The sequence below is a fragment of the Cyprinodon variegatus genome, unplaced genomic scaffold, assembly GCF_000732505.1.
Source record: "Cyprinodon variegatus isolate N-32 unplaced genomic scaffold, C_variegatus-1.0 Scaffold192, whole genome shotgun sequence".
NCBI classification, from domain to species: domain Eukaryota; kingdom Metazoa; phylum Chordata; class Actinopteri; order Cyprinodontiformes; family Cyprinodontidae; genus Cyprinodon; species Cyprinodon variegatus.
The window spans coordinates 902,260-917,648 of NW_015150645.1; the positions used below are offsets into that span (position 1 = coordinate 902,260).

Here is a 15,389-nt window from a genome sequence, read left to right on the forward strand (position 1 = left end):
TCTACGCTTGCATTATCGGCAGAGCAGACGCTGAATGCCTCCCAGATCTCCAGATGCATTTGAGATATCAAAAAAGTACTCCAGAGTGTTGTTCAGCATGGGGGTGAGTAGAAAATGAAGGCTAATCATGTTTTGGGTGTACTATTCCTTTAAGCCAAGTTAGGTTTCCATGTAGCCTCAAATATTGGCTTCTGGCTGCAACCGACTGAGGCTGAATGGTTTTAAAACTTCAAAACAGAATCGATGCAGTAGATCACAAAAATTAGAATCGCGATGCATTGTCATGACCATTATTTTGCACACCCTTAATCTCTACCTCTTTAAATTAGTTTTTGCAGCCTTGTGTAAACGGATCAGACTCAGCTGCCGCTAATGTTTGGCTCTTATTTCCAGGATGTGATGGAGGTGAGTGCGTCCACTGGTGATGCCTCCGTGAAGAGCATCTGTGTGAGAGCGGGCTGCACCAACCCGGCAGTGGACAGCAAGGACTGGGACAAGGAGTACTGCAGTAATGAATGCGTGGCCACTCACTGCAGGTGTGCAGGCCTTCCCTCCTGTTTGTTTTTCTTTACAGCCATTAGAAAGCATTTTCTGACAGATGTGCTGTTTTTGCAGGGATGTCTTCAAAGCGTGGTGCTCCATCCGGAACCAGAACCTGGGGACTGTGAAGTGAGCATCATACAGACACAGCTGGGAAATCAGTTTTCTGTTGTTTTTTTTTAAATATAGGTTTAAAAAAAAAGACTTAAACAGAGTGAAGTGACAATATTTGTCACTTCTTTGTGTGTAAATTGTACTTTAACACTTTTGAGGAAAAGACATTCATCAGTGAAACCGATCCAGAACAGGAGGCCTTCATTCCTCTCATGTTAACCTCAAAGGACGTTCTAAAGGCAGCTAGTTACGTTAAAAAAGGAACTGTAAATTTACTTTTTTTTTTTTACAGCTGAGAAATGTTTCCAGTAACAATAGATCCGAACAAAAAATGACTTCATTTGTGTGTGTGAGTTTTGTTTTTAACGGCTTTTTTTATAAGTGTAATTTTTAATCAGGCAGTTCAGTTCTTCAATGTTCAAATGTTTATTTTTTTTTTAATAAAGAAAAAATAGGAAGATCCTGGTTTCTGCAGTTTCCCCATTTCCCTAAGGTGCCTCCAAATCGAAAGCTTTTCTCTTCAGTTCCTGAGATTTAATCTGAACGCTTCATGCCTCCTTAGAAGGATTTTAGTTTGACATTTCTTTACATTACTGATTTAACACAACAGCATGTAGGATTGAAAAACAAGAACCCTAAATATGAGGTAGGGAATTTTATCAGTATGAAAAACTACTTTGTCATGACACTGAAGAAAGTTTTGATATATTGACATTAATATAAATCAACCCCTTTGAAAAATAACCTATTTAGTTGATATACATAATAAAACACTTTAATTAAACATCTCCTGAGCTTAAAAGTAAGTGCAAGGCCTCTCGGTAGTCTGGATGCATGGTGGAGGATTGTTCATAAAAACTTCACTACAGAGGCTCTGCTGGGTGGATCTACATGATAAAGACCCAAACCTAAACAAACCGGCTCCTTCAGCTCTGCCTTGAACTGGTGCAGCAGTGTCTTTATGGAACCCACCGTGCTGAAGCTGATTCTGCCCTCCTCAAAGTTCACCTCCACCGTTATTCTGCTGCTCTGCAGCGATCCCGCCACGGCGGTTCTCTCTTTATCGTGGAAGGCATAAAGTCCCCCCTGACCGCTGTAGCCGAGGCTCCAGGACTCTGCGTTGTGTCCGAACGTGCTGTTGTCTCCAGCCTTTCGCCGGACGCTCCTGTAGGACAGGGCGATGTCCCAGCAGCCCTCGGCCTCCACCTCCCAGAAGTGAGCCCCGGAGGAGAAGCACGGCGTGGAGAGGACCTGCGGGGCTTCGTCGAAGCGACTGTCGCTGGGGGGATAATGCAGCGCTGCTTTCACTCTCTCCGCTGTCCGGAGGTCGGCAGAAAATCCAAGGAGACGACTGGCAGTGTCCATGTCCCACATGAAGATCCCTGAAAGAGAAGGTGACACACTGAAGGACAACACGCTCTCCCAGATCCACGCAAACTTTTAAGAGGGACATCTTCATACCTCCATCCTCAGGATGTGAAGCTCTGTGGCTCTTCAGAGGATGATCAACCATATGTTCTATGCAGGAAGAAGGACATTTCAAATTAACAGCTACAGGGTTTGAAAACATGCATGGTAGGAACTCACAGTATTATCAGTTAGCTTATTGGTATCGGGCGATATTGACTTACTGAATAAAAATTTTGGTGTGTTTTTTTAGTTTTTATTTAAGTTTCAGAAATTGATACAGGGACTGATAACTGCACAGGACAAGAGTGCCATCGTGTCTTTTGATATACTGGTGTTCTTTATCGGTCAAACACCTAATATCATGCATGTCAAATTAATTTTGGACCTTTAATGATGCTTTAAATTGCTTTTCCTTTTCCCCACTGAGCACAGATTCCTAAGAATTAGAAGACCAAATTAGAATATACTGAAGATTATCTGAGGCAAACAGGGTTATTCTCATTCACATTACAGTAAGTTGCACCTTAACTACACTATTTGTAGCTTGGACAGTAGATCACTTTAGTTTTTTGGCAGAACTGGAGGAGTTTGTGACCTCCGTGATATTAGGAAAATACAGAAGCATCTTGATTTAATGAGAAGACCTGAGATAAGTGAACAAATATTTCACAGTTTTAATGCCTTAAATGATTGCCCCTCTACTTTGGGTTCATTGCAAACACATCTCAGGTTGTGGTTTGTTAGTTGTTGTTTTTTTCCTCCAGCTAAGATTATGCATAATTTAAAATCAAAATAACAGTTTAATTGAAAAATTGCATCCCAACCTTTCAAGAAATTATTGCTCCTTAAATCAATTTTCAGAATCTGGCTGAAAGTTCATTGTATAATTAGAGGAACCCTTTGACCCTGTCCAAGTTTCACACTTCTAGCTGGCAGGTATCAAATTTGCTTGATTCACTTCTGTTGGACATGAGTATCTTAAGGTTACAGGACACTGCCCCCTTGTGGACTAGAGTTTCATAGCCCTAATCAAGGCAGAAACATCTGAAGGTAGTGAGAGTGTCCATAAATATGATTTTTAACCAGTGAAGAAGAAAAGAGGGATCTATGGTTCAAGTTGAGCAAAATGCTGATATGTTTCTGCTCAGACTGTGATGTCACCATTGGACTGGTCAAATTTAGATACAGTAGAAACAGCTGGTATTGCAGCAAAGATGAAGATCGTACTGTGATCTGTAGCGGTCCAGTATGTGTTAACATGCCAAACTACGCACACATTGTGTAATCATTTATGACACATTCAAGACGATGAGAAATATCAATATGAAAAAATGGAGGCGCTGCCGCCTCTTCTGTATTAACTGTATTTTTGAAGGGGCTCTGTGAATTATAAGGGACATCTGCACATGCAGAATTGCCTTCAGAAATGCTTTGGATTCCTGTTGTGTAATGCTCTTGGTTTATGGTGCATGCTCAGAAGGATCCTTAAAAGTATCATGGAGGATTTTTGCGAATTTTTTAGAAAAAGACCCGCCCTCTACACTAAAAAACAAAAAACACATGCCCTGTACCCGCTCCTGAGAGGGAACGCCTACTAAACACGTGCGAGAGCATGCAGGAGCCCATTTCTCCTTGTGCACTGTTTAAAAGTTGCTGTTCTCATAGCTCATACAAGCTTACTGTGTCTGAACATCCACCCTAACCCCTAAATCCCTCAATCACTATATAGAGCGGAGACTTTATAGCAAACTTCCCGTTCGGACAGATAACTACTTTTTGCTCCCTGTTGGTCACGTAACTCCGTCTACTCTGCGCGGTGCCTGCGCCATCTTTGTTATTAGTTGCTGCTGTGATAGCAAATCCCATAATGCTTTGCAAGAAGAGATCTACACACAAATCATTCCAGGATATACCTGCCTCCCCTGAGGCCTTTCTTTTCTTCTCATACACTTTTTCTCTGCCCGTTAGCTTCAATGACTGTCTGAAACCGTAGCTCACCACAGATATACGCCTGAAAGTGCACATGCGCAGAAAAAGAATGCTAACTGGAGATGATCACAAAGGACGGCCTTAGGTAAACATATAACCAGAATGATTGACAATTAGGAGGACCACTTATTTAGATGATCCACCTGAAAATAAAAGATCATCCTCTATACCTTTAAAGCGAACAGGTTCAGGAATGATGGTTGCTTTGGTGGAAATGCATCTCAGAAACTATCATAGCTTTCTAGGCTGATCACCACAAACATTTTTATTATAGACACCAAATAGCTCAATCTTTTTGACATCCTTGTAGACAAAAGCTACGTTCAATCAAGTGTCAATCATGTCCAACTGTTGATGACCAGTTTCTGATTAGTGTGAGCCTTGATGATTCCAGGATTGCTGATAACAACCAATGTACTTTAATCTGAGGTTATATCATCAGGGTTGAAACGTTAACTTTAACACAGCTGAGGATGTTTAGATGTTAGATAGTAGAAGCTATAGATGTGATCTATTGGTCTAAAATTCCCTCTTTAATGAACACAAAGACCCGTTTCCTTATTAGTCTTTGCAGGACCAAACTCATCTTTGGAATCAAACCTAATGCTCCGTTTCTGACCGTACGTAGGCAGAGGATCACCTGCTATGGTGGAATAAATGTGATGCACTCGACTCTGCTGCCTGTCCAACGCGTCCATCAGCGTCTGGTTTTCCACAGAGTAGTTGTAGGCTGGCGGAGACAGAAGGCTGACGTCAGTTCGATGGTGTAAAAACAAAGAACAAACGCAGACGATTTAGAAAGTGACGTAATCTCTCTCACCGTAGTAGAGGACGATGAACCAAAGAAAGAGCAGGACTACTGTAACGCCGTTAAGGCGGTCAAAGGGGTTTCCTCTCTGTGCCTGGATTCAGGAAACGAAAATTTACTGACATCTGACCTTTGGAAATGATAACCCTAATTTATTAAAACCTTTACATCTTCACATGAATAATTCACATTGCAATCATAACCCTAAATTAAAGGTACAGTGGAGGATTTTTGTGAATTTCTGAAAAGACCCACCCTCTTCACTTAAAAAAAAGAAAAAAAAATGCACATGCACAACCCTGTACCCACTCCTAAGAGGGAACGCTTATTAAACGTGCACAAGCCCATTTCTCCTCGTGCACACTCTAGGACGGCCTAATGTAAACATCACCAGAATGATTAAAATTTAGGAGGACCAGTTATTTTGATGATCCACCCGGAAAAAGAACATCCTCCACTATACCTTTAATTTCACTGGGTTTTTGTAGGGTGGAACAACTCAGAGTACTTTTCAGTTCCATCTACATGTTTTTTAGAGGTTTTAAGATGAGTTTTTTTTTTTTTTCTACGCTTCTTTGTAACTTAGCTGACGCATTCTAGCCATCAAGGCAAAAAGACAGTAACTGCATTTCTGGTCTAAAATGAGTTTTTATCATTTTCATGATATTCAATGAATATCATGACTAACTATCTTATATCGAATGTGTGTCGTTTTGGAGAAAATTATACAGTAATCTAGCTACAACTAATTAGGCTGGACGACATGATGACTTTAAAGTCATTCAGGGTTCATGCCCAGCTCTGCACAGTCACTGCCTTTTACCTTTGTAGGGCAGTATTGCTAAAAAAAAGATTCAGATGGATATTGCTCTGAACTTTGATTAGGCCAGCGCCCCCCTCCAACCAATCTTTTTGACAGGAAACTGCAGTAAAGCAGCAAAATTATCCATAACCTTCATTAAATCACAATCAAAATTATTTTGATATTAACTGTTTGTTTTACAGTGTAACAGAATTTATCATTGCAATCCTTTCAAAATTGATCATTTATACGGGTCACATCTACTCTGCAACTATCCCACAGGGATAGTTTCCTCACTTTGTGAACCGCTAGACTAGGCCCTTCCAAACCATGACTCTTTAACTAAAATCAGTCTATAACAGCTCCTGCTGTATGTTTAGATTTCCGCCCGTGTCTAGCATCCTTTGCAGATTCTAGCAGGTTTTTCCCTAGGTGTTCACTTTATTGATTTCTATCACTGTCTCTGCTTTAGAGAAACATACACACAGCAAAATGCTACCACTGCCATGGAGATTTTAATTCCCCTCTCTTTTGCTCTGTACTTTTGCAAGACATCATAGGCCTTAAAATAACCCAAGGGAGTTTTAAGAAAGAGGACTTACTGCAAGCTGACTGTTAAGAGCATTTGTAGATTCTTCAATTTGCTCCTGAAGCAATTTAAAGTGCTGGTCCATGTACTCCTGTTGAATACACACATAGATTGATTAGTTTTACAAATCACTCCCATGACACACCATCAGGAGTGATGCTGAGCTCACCGTCAGCTGTCGTCGCACGACAGTGGAGGCATCTGAGGCTGCGCTGAGCTGCTTGCTCTCCAGGGCACACATGTTACAGATATAGCGGCGGGACGAGGTGCAGTAGTACCTGAGCACCTTGTCCTGATGATCCGGGCATTTTCTCTCCAGCAGGTCACTCAGAGGTTCCACCAGGGGGTGTCCTGTAAACGCCTGCAGCTCCAGGTGGTCCTTCACGTGCTCTCTGCACAGTGATACCTCACACTTGAGGCAGGATTTAAAGGCTGGAGTTCTGCTCTTTGGACAACAGTCACAGTACACACGTTCAGCCTGCTTTTCCTGCAAGGAAAAAAAAGAGATGTAGCGATCAATTACCCAGAGCATACCGATTATCCTTTAATCAGCTGATAGGTAAAGAACTGCAGGTCCAGTAAGAAATTCTCCCTATTTATTTTTTTTTTTTTACATCTCACCAGCCAAGAGCAAGTACATGAGGAATTATGAACCAATAGTGGTTTTTATGTTATTAAATACTGTTAAGCTAAGAGGGTTACTGTCAGGACTGCAGTGCTAGTGTGACAATAAAATGTTCTGCCTCAGTCTTGCAGTCTCACTTAACCAAAAAGTATGGTTGAAGCATCAACTAATATCAAGAAGACATAGTCATATTTACTACTGTTGCACCGATGCCATTTTTTGGCCCTAATATCTGGCTGTGCAGTATAGGCTGATACAATACCGATACCATTTGTCTGAAATTGATTTGTGTGTGTATATATGAAGAACTGCACACTACTTGGATGTAAAATAATGGCTTTGTCAAGCTGCTGCCTACCTTTGTGAAGCAGGAAAAGACTAATACAAGGGGAAATCCAGTAGAACTTTTTATTACCTACCTGGAATGGGTGACAATAGTTGAATAAACTTTTGACTCTCAAAATTATACCGATACCACCATTTTAGTGCAGTATCGGTATCGGTGCAACACTAATATTTACAGAAACACCAATACTTGTTCAGTGATTTTTTTTCCCCCCTTAACACATTTATATAAAAGGAATAACTACAATGTTTGACAGGTGGAATCTGCACTTCAAAGAATGCCAAAAATCAGTATCAGCCAAAAAATAAAAACTAAACTAATTGGTGCTTCTGTACTAAAACCCTATAGAGACAGCAGCAGGTATACCTTCCTCCTCTTGCTCAGTTTGAAGTCCTCTGTGATGCTGACCAGGGCGTAGTTCTTCTGTAACTCCAGCCCCTGTCCAAAATCAGCCCTGCAGTCTGGACAGCGGAAAGGTGCATCTGTGGAGTGTTCCTGCAGCTTTTTCACACAGTCAACACACAAACTGTGACCACATGGCAGCTGACGGGGGTCTTTAAAAATGTCCTGACACACTGGGCACATTAACAGCTCCTCCAGTCGGTTCTGTTCTGCATCCTCCATCATTAATGGTGCCAAAATCCGTGTTTTCAGTTTTAAGAATGAAAGTGGAAGCATTACTTTAGCACGACTTCCTGGTTGGGCGAGGCCAAGGGACCGACAAGTATGCAGCTTTCTCAAACCGCCTTTCTGTTTTTTTTCACGTGCAAACAGAGGATAGCCAGAGTTAAATATACAAAAACATTATTTACTAATTAATAACTAATTACTTATTATTGAAATTTATATTTATTTGCTCTAGATAGATATCCTAAAACAACGTCGTAAGTTATAAAAGCTAACCTGGACTCAGGCGATGCGTGGCCGCGTCCGCCATCTTGTGAGTGGCACATTGTCGCTTCAAAGCCTCTATTTTAACACGTAAAACCGCGTTTTACGAATAAACAAAACACCATTTAGATTTTCGATTAAATGTATGTCCCTTGTGTTTATCATTATGCGTGGAAATAATTAGGAATTAATAAAATTGTAATTAACCAACCTGAAATAATTACATTTATATAGGGATTATTTAAATAAAAAACATTATTTTAACAAAGAAAGATTGTGAAATGAACTTCAAACAAAAACACATTGCTCAAGTCCCTCAATGTAAACGTTTATTCGTTTTTAATAAGACTTGATGCACTCAACTGAGGAGAAAGTCCAGGTTCTGTGTATAATCTGGAATTAAATGTGCTGGCTAAACACAAATGTTTAATTTAAAGCACTGCTACTGATATTCACTTTTGAGTTGGGATTCAAAGGCGTTCAAATGCAATTTTTGAAGTCTCAAATGTTTTAAAATGTTTTATTAGCATTCAAAAAACTATTTTCTATGAATGAAAACGTTTATCTCTTCATTTAACTGACTTTTTTTTTATTGATTATGTCGTCTGTTTGAGGCAGCTTTTTTTAATTGTATGATAAAGACACAAATGTTTAAACTTCTCATTATATGGTTCAATCAAAAACAATGTTATTTCCACTAAAAAACTTGCTTTTACCAAACATACTTGACTTCTATCAAAGAAAACATTTTTAATCAAAGAGAATAAGTATTCAAATGTATTTCTTTCAGTCACAACTAAATTTTTGCATTCATATCCTTTTTTCTTTGGTTGAAAAGTTTGTTTTCATTGAAGTGAAAGTTTATAATTGTAAATATATTTTTGATTGAAGCAACCTTTTAAATAATTGAATAATATAGAAACAAATCTAGCTTCATAACCACCTCATTTGTAAAAAAAGGCATAAAGGTGTTCGTACTTCCTAACGGGGGATGAGGAGAGCCCATCTGCCCCCACCCATCCCCATAACCTTCTACTGTGTTGTGTGGAGGCTATAGCATCTCAGGCTGGAAAAGAGTGAGTAGAGTAGCGAGAACAGCTGAGAAGATCATCGGGGGGCTCCTCTTCCCTCAATAGAAGACATTTCATCCCAGCGCTGCGTGTCTGGAGCCCGTACCATCATCAATGACCCCTCACACCCCCACCATGGACTGTCCTCCCTGCTGCCCTCTGGGAAGAGGCTTCAAAGCATTTGATGCAGGTGCAGCAGATTCCAAAACAGCTTCTTCCCAACCGCCATTAGACAGCTAAACGTTGCAAAAACTCTAAATCATGTCACAGACTCTGCATCACACTGACCATATCAATGCGTTTTTTCTTTTGCACCATGTTTTTTTCTCCCACACTGTTTACATTGATCACTGGTGCACTTTAAGAAACGGAAATGTCATGAGAGCTGTACAAAACGAAATTTCCATTATGTATACACTCTGTTTACATAAAATGACATTGAAATTTGTTTAAGTCATTTATCAGTAGATGTTTAGTGAGATTTAAAACCACAAATGATTGAGTTTGGTCCAAACAGCAGTGCAATAAGGGCTCTAAACATACTTCCAGACATTCTACTCTTCATTTATTTATGACCAAGTAAAGTATGTGAACTTTAAAACTGTTAATTTTAACACACCAGTTATCCTAAAATGTCCAAAGGGACAATATATCTCCTCAGATGATTTCAGGTTAAGACCTCTATGCTCAGACAAGAGGATAAACACCAACAGAATCCATAAATATGTGAGTTTGGTTCTGTTCATGTCTAGGACATTTATAATTTCTAAGTTGGTTAAAAACAAAACTTCTTACTCTGAAAAAAATAAAAAAATGCAACCGTTTTTGGCATTTAATTTATCATATTTAGTTACTTTAACACAATTATTTTATGTCCTATGTGCTAACATGAAACCATTGTGTTAAAGTAACTAGATTAGGTAAATGCCAAACACAGTTGCATAATTTTTTTCAGTGTACATTACAGTAATTTAAAGTCACACACAAATCCTCTAACTGTTGTGGTTAAAATAGGGCTAAACAATGGGATTATTCGTGATTAATCAATTATTGAAGTAATCGTTAACTAATTTAGTAATCAATCATTAAACGGAGTATAGAGACTAAAATATTTAGCTGATAGAGTAACCCATAAGAGGAGTAATTATACCAACATTGTAGAATTTAAGATAAAAGTTATTTTTCCTCTGTCAATATGTACTATCCAGCAAAGGGAAAAGTTTTAGTTTCAATTGCTTTAATTTCATGAAGTCATCCTTAAGGAACCTTTGGCGAAAAAATAATCGAAAGATCGATCGACTTTCAAAATAACCGTTAGTTGGAGCCCTAGTTCAAAGTAAAAAAAACAAGTCTCACAACTATCTGACAGTAGACATTTTATTTATAAACAGCATTAAAAAAACAAACACAGATATTTGTTGATATAAAGTATACAACTTGAAAAGTAAAAAAAGAATTGAACAGTCTTTGAAAAAAACAAATATAGTATCAGAGTTATTGTTTTTCTGTTGTTTCACACCTAAATGTGGGTTTGGAAAAAAAGTGTTAGAAAATCAGCCTGGCAGCTCATCGAGGCCATTCAGAGCAGAACACAGCAGCATGTTGCTGTCTGGAGTTGAAAGGCCCCAGGCGCATTTCTGAGCGTAGCACAGAGGAAAGAACTATCTTTCCTGATAACATATCCTCATAACCTTACACCATTTTACCCCAACTGCAATTCAAAAAAAAAAAAAAATGTTTTTTCTCTAAAAATGTCTTCACTGAAAGCAAAGTGGAACAGAAGTAAAATCTCTTGCTTTTGTGTAACAAACTTAGTAATTAAAGCTGCTTCTCGTCATAATGAGTCATTGAGATTTTACAGAATTTGAAGATAAACTAAAAAAAAAAGCAGAGGCCAACAGTGTCTCTCGGTATGAGCATATACCATTGGTATAAAGTTTTTTATTAAAAGCAAACTAGAATGTTTCTTGAAACACAACATGTTTTATATCCAATTCCTTTCATCCAGTTATTAACAATGACAAAAAAAGAAATAAAAAAGTAGAATGAGAATTTCTGAGCACTCATCTGTATCTGTGTTATAATGCAATTGAATCCCAAATCTACCCTTTTCTGTTCAATCTGCACGTCTGACTGAATCCTTGAGCAACCGAAGCCCGAATGGACAAACTTATAGAAACTTGATGTTCTGGTCCGGATCTCTGAAATTGACTAAAAAATATTTTTTTAAGGAATGACACATATTTACTTTTATCTATATATATGTAAAGTAATCTTCAAATGAATAATAAAAAAACAAGATAAATGCAAGGTAAAAAAAAGAAGAAAAACAACCCATCACTAGTATATTTTTTAAACGTCTATAAAGTTATGCAACTAAAAAAAAAAAAAGAAAGAAAAAAAAGTGTTTGGTCCTTGCAACCAGGACCCAAGCCTGGTAAGGTGTTATGGTTTTATTTTTTTGTCTTTTAGAGTTTAGAGGAAGGAGCTTTAAGTAAGTGTGCAACACATTTCTTTTGTTTTATCTCTCTGTATGAGTGAACAGAGCAACAGATGACTACTGCCACTGCTTACTCCTTTTAAAAAGATGCAAGCGGATGTTTTTGCAACCAGTCTGAAACTAGTTTCTATTATGGACAGAAGTCATTGGTCTTATCTGCCACCTATGTGAGCAAGAGACATTTAGGATTTGCTGTTTCCTAGTTTACACAGCCAATACTGCATTGAAAATGTGAAAAACGGTGCTTACCAGAGTAGTTTGTAAGTATATAACCAATCCAACACATTGCAATTTCTGCCCGTCCTCCTTCCATTTTCTATAATTGATCGGACTATGTGTCTTTTTCCCTTGAGCTTTGTATTTAACCTCAGTAGCCCAACTCAAAAAATATGAAAGATTATTACCATGTGGCCAAGTGACTTCTTGCTTGTAGATATATTACATATAGACCCTATAGGCGACAACATGTAAACCTGTTCTATTTGTTAGCGTTAAAGATTGGCTACAAAAGAAGCTGCAAATCAGATTAGAGTCTGAGAGATTAATGCAAATAATTAAAAAAAATGAAATCAGAAAAGTTATCTGAAGAAGTAATACAAACCTCTTAGAATATTTCTTAGTCTGATTTTTGTGCATATGGCCAAAAAAAAAAAGGAAGTTAAAACAGGAACTAAAACAACAGACGCAAATAGGTCTATGGAGTGCCTAACAACCTGCACCAAACAAAATGTGACAAATGTTTAGAACAACATTAAGGAAAGAAAATGAATAAACTAAAACCCCTCTAAAGGTAATTTATCCCTTAACCAATATAGCAGTTGCTCTCAAACGGAGCTTACATTTGGTAGAACAAACAAAATGGGGAAATTTTTTTTCAAAAAAATTAAACTAAAGCTAACCTCAAAGTGTTGTGACAGAAAACCAAAGTGGAAAGTGAGGGAGAGAAAAGGCCTGGCAACCGTGTAGAAAACGCGTGACAGAGTAAAGTTCAGGAAAGTTCGAAAGGAAATGAGATTTACATTCAGAAAAACGGATGAGCCATTTGAGGCATTACAAACATCAGAGAAGAGAACCTCTGGATCACCACAAGCAGAACCTTAGTTTAGCTGCCTGGTATCATTCAGAAACCACAGATAATGCTAACATCAAGGAACTAAACCAACCCAAACCTGGCTCAGAGTCCTTTCAGAAAACACAGAAACATCAGCACGATGTCCTGGCTTGTTTTGCCAAAAGGTCAAAGGTTATACAAAGCTTTTTGGAACTAGTTTGTTTTAGAACGCCACATCATACATGTCTGTGAAATCTGAGTTGAACTGACTGAATCATCATGCCAGATGATTTCTGCAGAACTTTTATTTCATCCTCCCTCAGAGCTGGTTCTTACTGACCAGATAAATCCAAAAAGGAAACACAGTTAATAACATTCAGCAGGACTCAGAGAAAAAATGTCCCTTTAACACAGAGCCCTGGTTGGTGTCATTACAGTAGAACCAAAGTATCAGGAGCTGATGTGAATAAGTTATATCTTAAACGGTTCTGCTTTAGAGAGCTGAGCTCCAGTGTTTTCAGTCTGAGGTAGACAAAGGTGCGTCTTTGCCATCGCCTCCATAGCTACAAGCCGGCAATTGCTCTGAAAGAGGGAACTAAGAACTCACAGAGGCTTAGTTTGTGCTTGTCCAGATTCCTCATGATCCGGAACGTCTTCCCGCACTCGTTGCAGCCGTAGGGCTTCTCTCCGCTGTGAAACCTCAGGTGTGCCTTCAGGTTGTCCCGCAGCCGGAAGCTTTTGCCGCATTGGGTGCAGGTGTGCGGCCTTTCCCCCGTGTGGAACCTCAGATGGCGGCGGAGGCTCTTCCTCAGGGCAAATGTCTTGGTGCACTTGGAGCAGGGGTATGGCCTCTCCCCGGTGTGGAAGCGCTCGTGTCGGCGGAGGATCTTCCTCCGCTTGAACGCTTTCCCGCAGATGTCGCAGACATATCCATCGCGGGAGTGTGTGACCACGTTCTGGAGGCGCCACAGGTCTTTTTCGCACCGCGTGAAGCAGCAGAGACGATGGCCCGTGTGGGGACCCTGATGCCGGCGCAGGTCTTTGGGTTTACTCGGGCCTGGTTTGTCGTTAGCGTTGAGAGCTTTCGCTGCATTGTCATCCTTCACGTCTGGAATTTTGAGCAAATCGACCAGCTGAACAGCACAAGGAAGCAGCAGCTTCTGATCCGAATAGGTGAACTTCAGCTTCATCTGCAGATGGTTCTTAGTGTCTTTCGGTGAGTGGATCCGCTCCCACACGCCGACCTGCGCTGGGGTCACGGCTCCGTCAGAGGGGGACGGACTGTAAGCGGTACCCCTGGCTGTGCTGACGCAGGCCTGCTGAGGTTCAGCTTGAACGGGCTCCTCTGAACCTTCGACTTTAAGGATTAGGGGACAAACGAACTTCACCTGCTCCCCTGAAGTCTTGGACCTTTTATCCGGTTGAATCACGAGTGGCTTCCGTTTACACTCTGACGTTCCAGAACTTGTCCCTGAAGAGACTAACACACAGATTTTCACTTGTTATAATGCCAGTATTTACCATTTCACTTAGTCAGTACTTTTGCACAGGCCTTAATATCCTTGCACACTTTTTTATTGTTACTTTATGTCACATCATCAGCAAAAACCTCAATGTGCCTAAGTAAAATTATATATTTTTTACATTATATATAATATTTGTTAAATTTAGAGAAAATTAAGACTTTTAAGATAAATTTTTCACAAAAACTAACCTAAGACATTTTTAGAAGCTGTGGTGGAACAGTGAGTAGCACTACTGCCTTGCAGCAAGAAGGTTCTGGGTTTGATTCCCGGCCCGGGCTCTTTCTGCATAGAGTTTGCATGTTCTCCCTGAGCATGTGTGGGTTCTCTCAGGGTACCCCGGCTTCCTCCCACAGTCCAAAAACATGAGTGTTAGGTAAATTTGGCTTCTCTAAATTCTCCCTAGGTGTGAGTGTGTGTGTGAATGGTCGTTTGTCTCTGTGTTGCGAAGGACTGGCGACTTATCCAGGGCAGGCTGTACCCCGCCCCTTGCACATAGACAGCTGGAGATAGCCACCAGCACCCCTCGCGACCCCACTCGAGATAAAGCGTGTCAGAAAATGGATGGATGGATGGATGGTTTGAGGAAGACTTTATTGCATGTCCAAAGCTTAAGGGATTGGTTGCAATAAACTAACCAAGCTGTGCCGTTTCTACTAGGGATGCTGATATGTGTATGACGTTGACTGATTCAGATTAGCTAGCCGAATGAATAGAAGGGGTAGAGTGTAGCCACCTGCGGCCCGGGCTGCCTGTTACACCTCCAGTCCTGCGCGGATGATGTCATACACACTCCGCTTTGTTTTTAAAAAATATAAATAACCGCGGGATGTCTGGGGGACAGTGATTCGCCTACATGTTATGAATGCTGGCGTACCATGAAGAATAAATTATGAACAGTTTAGTTTGTGCCTTCAACTCGTTGCCCATAGGAAGACGTTACTTGCATATAACTAGGACTGTGAATCTTTGGGATTCCCACAATTCAATTTAGAATCGATTCTTGGGGTCACAATTAGATTTTTTTCCCGATTCTTTTAACTCCAAATGATTCGATTCAGAAACGATTCATTTACGATTCAAAACGATTCTCAGGTTCTTCTCCAGTCTGCTGACATGAAAGAAGAGTAC

General features: G+C 39.9%; 3 protein-coding genes across 3 annotated transcripts in view; 1 reads left to right on the forward strand and 2 right to left on the reverse strand.

Moving 5' to 3' along the window:
* Nucleotides 1–1,048, forward strand: part of LOC107087723 (TOX high mobility group box family member 4-A-like) — a 6,992-nt gene extending 5,944 nt beyond the window's left edge. Inside the window, exons 8-9 of the mRNA XM_015379449.1 lie at nucleotides 394–536; nucleotides 616–1,048. Of these exons, the coding sequence (XP_015234935.1) occupies nucleotides 394–536; nucleotides 616–673 (201 nt within the window). The 3' untranslated portion in view covers nucleotides 674–1,048. The remainder of the gene's footprint in view (nucleotides 1–393; nucleotides 537–615) is intronic.
* LOC107087724 (E3 ubiquitin-protein ligase RNF135-like) lies at nucleotides 931–7,909 on the reverse strand. Its single transcript, XM_015379450.1, has 7 exons — nucleotides 7,590–7,909; nucleotides 6,422–6,739; nucleotides 6,266–6,343; nucleotides 4,874–4,955; nucleotides 4,694–4,783; nucleotides 2,116–2,172; nucleotides 931–2,036 (listed from the first exon to the last, which is right to left on the reverse strand). The coding sequence occupies exons 1-7, from the start codon at nucleotides 7,899–7,901 to the stop codon at nucleotides 1,504–1,506; spliced, it is 1,470 nt and encodes a 489-aa protein (XP_015234936.1). The 5' UTR covers nucleotides 7,902–7,909; the 3' UTR covers nucleotides 931–1,503.
* A 3,684-nt stretch (nucleotides 7,910–11,593) lies between these two features.
* The window catches only part of LOC107087703 (zinc finger and SCAN domain-containing protein 21-like), a 5,488-nt gene continuing 1,692 nt past the window's right edge, over nucleotides 11,594–15,389 (reverse strand). Inside the window, exon 4 of the mRNA XM_015379426.1 lies at nucleotides 11,594–14,215. Within this exon, the coding sequence (XP_015234912.1) occupies nucleotides 13,299–14,215 (917 nt within the window). The 3' untranslated portion in view covers nucleotides 11,594–13,298. The remainder of the gene's footprint in view (nucleotides 14,216–15,389) is intronic.

Bases quoted from the DNA above. Each gene is read 5' to 3' on its own strand.
- LOC107087724 (XM_015379450.1), bottom strand. From the start codon at position 7,901: ATGCTTCCACTTTCATTCTTAAAACTGAAAACACGGATTTTGGCACCA. The intron at 6,740-7,589 runs GTATACCTGCTG...TTTTCCTTGCAG, and splicing joins AACTGAGCAAGAGGAGGAAG to GAAAAGCAGGCTGAACGTGT. The intron at 2,037-2,115 runs GTATGAAGATGT...CTTCTCTTTCAG, and splicing joins TTCACATCCTGAGGATGGAG to GGATCTTCATGTGGGACATG.